At 39.7% G+C, this 5893-nt stretch overlaps 1 protein-coding gene across 1 annotated transcript in view; it reads left to right on the forward strand.

The window, feature by feature from the left end:
* RNF32 (ring finger protein 32) overlaps positions 1–1994 on the forward strand; it is a gene marked incomplete at its 5' end in the record, with an annotated part of 14567 nt that extends 12573 nt beyond the window's left edge. The window contains 4 exon segments of the mRNA XM_009710069.1: positions 1196–1249; positions 1252–1365; positions 1759–1827; positions 1830–1994. Coding sequence (XP_009708371.1) covers positions 1196–1249; positions 1252–1365; positions 1759–1827; positions 1830–1994 — 402 coding nt within the window.
* Between the last annotated feature and the right edge of the window lie 3899 nt (positions 1995–5893).

Consider the following 5893-nt stretch of genomic DNA (forward strand, 5'->3'; position numbering starts at 1 on the left):
AAAATTAGTGTGGGGGGGTGGGCAGGAATCAAAAAACCAGCATTAACTCATAAGTGTTTTCATAGTTTTAGAAGGAAATTCAGGAAAATCAAAGTTTAAATGAAAACTTAGAATGTTAAATGAGCTTTTCAGATAGTTTTTGTGGGGTTTTGGGGGGATTTGGGCTCTTGATTCCTTTGCATTTAGAAAAGTTCACTCTGAATATTCTGATAGATGCTGTGAAGGGTCACTTTAGCAGTTGTAAGGAAGCACATGTCCTGGTAGAGAAAACCTACCAAAAAAAAAAGTTAAATGAAACAATAGGAAAGTTTTCGGGTACCATCAGGCTGTCTGACCTTGACAACAACCCTTCTGCCACCTCGCCTCCCACTTCCCATCCCATCTTCGCTGAAAAGATGGCTCCCTGTTTTTCTAGCAAGTTTTCACTCACAGGAAATGCATGGAGAGAAAGGATCCCATTGCATGGTCTTGGCACTGAAGTTAAATCGTTCCTTAAAACTGCTGAAGGCATTTACGAACAGAGTCACAAAAGACAAGTCTAAGACCTGTGTGACTCCCTACAGAACTTTCAGATATCGTGGTAGCAATGAGAAAGTGGCCACAGTGAGTTGGGATTGCCCTCAAGGAGATGATTAAGAAAAGCATTCACTGCTTTAGGTATTTATTTTGCGGAGCAGTAATGGGAGCATCTTCAGCTATGAAGACCAGATTGCTTATGCCTATGGGCAATATGCAGAAACATATTTAAGGCAGAAGGTGATAAAAGTCTGTACCAAGGGCAACACCCAAGATGCCTCTTCTCTCGTTGGTTAACACACCTTTAACTAACCCCCCAGCAGATGCACTGGTTTCCCATCAAATAACCAATGCTCACCGAAGTTCTGTACTTCCTTTCTCTAACACAGCTGTACCCTCTGTGCCGCACTCATATGGGTTAGGAAGAGTACATCTATCTTGGGAAAGTTTAGTGATGAAAATTCTGTGTTTTCTCTGAAGGATAATGGTCCATCAGTGGAGCCTGGGGACCTGATGCTTTTAACCTCTAAACCAGAACTGGACACCAGCTGCAAACTGGAACAAGATTCCATAGATCATGCAACTATTCAGGCCCACTTGTCCAATCACTCACAATACACCCACATACGAACTACCCATGAGTAACTCCAAATCTAGAAGCAGTCAATTTTCTTTTCAGGTTCAACAGATCAGCAATCGACTGTTGAGTTCTTCGGACATCAATCTAAATGAATTTTTTTTCCTGAGATAGATTCTTCTATAGCTGCAAGTCGAGATGTGTTTCTACAGTTGGAAGGAAAAGAAATATTATTAATAAGTGAAACTGACTGGGAGAAGATCCAGATGCAGGTTGGCTGGCTTTTGGTTTAGTTGTGGTGGGTTTTTTTCCCCTTTGTTTTTTTTTTTAAAAGTAGTTTTGCATTTATAAGCTCTTTTATGCTCTTCTGAGGCATGGCAGTCTTTTCAGCACAATTAAGTGTTTTCTGTTTTCTTAAATTTTGGTCCATCTGTTCCAAATCAGAAATATTAAAAAGTTTTTACAGTTCAGACATTTACTTCAGCAGCATCTGTCTTCTACTCAGTTAAAGAGCCCAAAGAGGCTGTAGACAAAATTGAAAATCAAATATTAAGTTTCTCAAAATACATTACAGTCATAAAATCTGAACATTTGAATTAGCATATTGCTGATATATTTCCCTTCCATTGTTTCACTAGAGGGTTGGTTGGTTTGTTTTTACTCAGGCATTTTGACAAGAGATATTTGACTGTCCTATCTGTATCATGCCCCTCAGTCCTAACGTTCATCCTGCCTCTTTTCTGGTTAGAGCAATCATTTTTCACAACAGGCTGTTCTGCTTTCTTGTTCACATTTGTTTCATCATATCTGTCTTCAAGCATTTGAAGACTTTTCCTTGGGAGAGCGACATATTTGTCCTTTATGTTGCTGATATTATCAAGAGAACATCCTCAAGTGTTGATACACATAGGTCACAATGAACTACCTCATAGATCATAGCTGACAAGACATGTACTTCTAACTTTGGAGCCTTTTCAGAGCCAGATCTTCCAAGAACAAATGATTTTGTATGGACAACGGTACTCGCCTTGTATTTAGAGAGAGAAAAGTTAGAAGGGTGCTGTTGCTTCCCTTTTATACTCAGTTTCACCTTTGGTCTTCCAGCATTTTTTCTTTCCTCCCTCTGTCACACCTACCTTCCTCCATTTTAATTTCCCTTTCTCACCAATGAGCCACAATTGTTTCAGGCATTGTGTTAATTCAGCAATACCCCACTATGTCTCTCAGTTTTGTTTTTTTTTTTTTACACCTGATTTATTGCAACACAAAACACAAGTTCCTGCTCACAAGGACTGCCACTACAGCAACTGGTCGCTGTAGCAAGAAACACTTTCTTTTGCTTTTCCTTCAGCCACATTTACTAACTAGAATGCTGGCTGCTGCTTCTGCTTGAACGTCTCTGACCAGCTCCACAGAGCTGTAGGTAGATAAAAGCTTCCCTCAGATGCAGGATCATTTCAGAACTTCAGAGAACCTGGAACCACAATAAGTACTGACCACGTTCAAGAGAAATAAAAACACGATTATGACTCTTCAGCTACGTATTGCTGAAACTAAGTCAGGTCACCATAGATAACCTATAAGAAAAGTATAAGCACATAAAGGTAAGTCAGACGCTAAACCAAAATGAAATAGCAACATATCAAGGTAACAAGAAAATAAATTTTGCATAAAAAGGCAATAACTGATCAACTACACAAATGAGAGAGCTTCCAAATAATACCGGTAACATCAAATTGTGTCATGCATCAAGTGAGGTGGTCACTGCAATACCAGGTGTATGGGTTTACAGTCTTAAGCTGGAAGTGAGCAAGGCTGTATTCGAGGATCAGCAGATAAAAAGCGTTTTACAGATTGGTTGCTGATTGCCTCTGCTTTTGGGCAGCCAGAAGGCTGTCTGCAGGGCGCTCAGAGTTTGTTGGCTCTAAGAACAATGTGCGACGCTCCAAATGAGTAGGAATTAATAAACCTGTCTTGAAACTGCGAAGGAGGGAAGAAATCCTGGGGAAATGCAGACATTAGTTTCACTTCATTTCCCAGAAAAACACTGGTACAAGCTACTTAAAAAGAATGAGTATTTGACATGGGATTTACCAAGAAGAGAATCCTATCAAGCCAATTCAGTTCACTTCTGTAACAGGACACAGTCCTGCAGATGAAGCAGAAAACGTAGTGTCACAAAAAAGTGCAAAATACACACTTACGCAGGAATAACCCCATGCATGAGATGACTCGCATCTTACATATGTAGCAATAGACTTTCTGTAGAAAGACATCCAGAAACATATTTGAGAACACAAGTGCAGTGCAAATGAAAGTTGTGAGAAAAAGACCACCAAAACCAACAAAACAAAAACAAAGTACTGAAGACGTGATGTAGTGCAAGGGCTCAAGCTTGGAGGTTTCTGTGTCCAGTTCTGAGCTCCGCACTTCTAGAAACACGAGGGTCCTCACAGGCAGCAAAAAGGATAACAAGAGGCCTACATAATATAGTTGAGGGATTTGGGGGTCACTTCTTACATAGGAGATAAAAGGAAATGTAACCTTTCAGGTGTGGAAAAAACTGGTACAAGCAGACTTGTCTTACTGTGGACACTGAGAACCAAATTAAAGCTTAAAGCATGGCAAGGACCCATTCACATTTGACATTTAGGAAACCTTGGGCAATTAAACACTGGAATATGCTGCCTAGAGACAGCACAGAAATCACATCACAGGTAGTCCTTGCCAGGCTGGTTAAATACCAGGAATAACGTAGGTCTGTTTGATCATGTGCAGCTGAACGGATCAGACATCTCCAGGTCCCTTCCAGCCATGTGATTCTTGAACTTTAAAAATGGCCTAAAATCTCTTGTGAAATGGCAAGGAAAGTCTGAAGCTGCTGAAGTTTCAAATAGTCTAGAAAACATGGTGGTCAGGTTTTTTATATATAAAAATTGCCCTTCAGTCAAACTATTAAGCTATTGAAAAATGACTTCTACATCACACAATCAATCAGCACACTCTTCTGTAAACAAACCCCACTTGCCTGAAGTAGAGGGTTCAAATTAATTGTGCATCTCAAACACAGGGCTGTAATGCCCCTGAATGTACAGGAATCTCTATCGCATACCACACCTTACATATTTTAAAAACCTGACTATCTGAGAATCTCAAAAGCCTCTTAAAATGGGGGAAATGAAGGAAGGAAGAAGAGAGAGGAATGCAACTACTCACACCAACTACTGATAGGATAATTCAGAATGCCACAGAGATTTTTTTTTTTCATTGCTTAAAATAAATTTAAAAAAAAGCAAAACTCCACTATGAATCACACTAACTTTATTGAAAACACAGTAAAAAAAAAAATCTTCCTACAAAACATTCAGTGTAACATTTCAAACAAAGGAAAAAACCACATTACCACTACTTTTTCACAAAAAATTCAACCTGGCTAAGGCAGCAAGTATTTTCTTTTAGTTTTGATACACAGCAAAGTATCCACAATTGAGAACATTAGAAAACATATTTCTGGATGACCTAAAATAAACCAGGAAGGGTTTGGTGGGGAGAAGGTACGTACACAGAAAATTCTTCTGATTAAGTTAACACTAAAAGCATAATTTTTCAGCTATATTTTACCTTGGTCAAAGATACATCCATGTGAAAGTAACATCAGTTGCTCCAGACTGCAGAGTTTACAAAGCCTTAAGGACAAACCAGACCAAGAGGGGACCGTCAATTCCATTCAACATCTCTCAGCCTCAGACACGGTTAAAATTGTGCGTAATTTTTTTATTTTTTTGGTGAACTAAAACTTGCCCAGTAACACTGCAGCAAAAAAACCTGGAAGTGCATGACAGGAGATACCTGCTGCCCTTCTTACAGCGCCAGCACTAGCAACATCCATAGAAACACTAGTTCAGAGCTGTATTTTTATGATCGTGTCACCCAAGTCCATGTGAAGCCAATCCCATGAGAGGAGATGGCCAGCAGCACTCCAAGAACATCCTCCATCTCCTCAGCAGAAAGACAAAGCTTCGTGAAGACAAGAGCAATGCATGTTTTCTACTCAGGTAACACAGGGTTGTGTTTCTAACCCCACAAGAAAGTAAAGGAAATGTAGCTGTATTTTTTTGTGTACAAGTATGTGTTTCATACACTTTAAGATTTCAAATCTATGACCCAAATGTATCTTCATTTTCTATCCATTTGTCTTTAAAGCAATAGAAGTCAGGCCAAATAAGACAAAAATACTTTGAAACCTACCTTTAAAAAAAATGAAAATTGGCTCAACTTTGTTTTGTTATATAAAGCCAGGGAGGAGAAAGTTACTTGCACAGATTTTGTGAACTGAAGTATTTTGACCCAGACTGGGAAAACAGAAGTCACACACCAGTTAATTTTCTCTTTAAGCATTTAAACACATCCACCGTATTCACAAGACAGGTACTGCCACCACGCCGCTTTTCTGAACGATCGTTTTACATGGAGAGAGAAAGTCCAAAACATGCTCGTACGCATGAAGTACAAAAGGTACAGAAAACACGTGAAGAGCCTTACCTTGGCACCATGCAAAGTTTGACTTTGATCAAAACATGAAAGAGTTACACACTGCTGACACACCGAAACAACGCGTCTTGATCTCCAGTGGAGTGAGGCAGCAAGGCACATCAAGAGCTGTCGTCTTATTCTACAAATCACAAGGAAGATGACTGAAGAGTAGTTCCACAGAATGTCAGCTACTCCAGAGTTAACTGCCAGCAGCATGGGCGCAAATCGGCTCTACGAACACGTTACTCTCTCACTGAGAAATGGGCT

The sequence above is a fragment of the Cariama cristata genome, unplaced genomic scaffold (genome assembly GCF_000690535.1).
Source record: "Cariama cristata isolate BGI_N322 unplaced genomic scaffold, ASM69053v1 scaffold41301, whole genome shotgun sequence".
Lineage (NCBI taxonomy): Eukaryota > Metazoa > Chordata > Aves > Cariamiformes > Cariamidae > Cariama > Cariama cristata.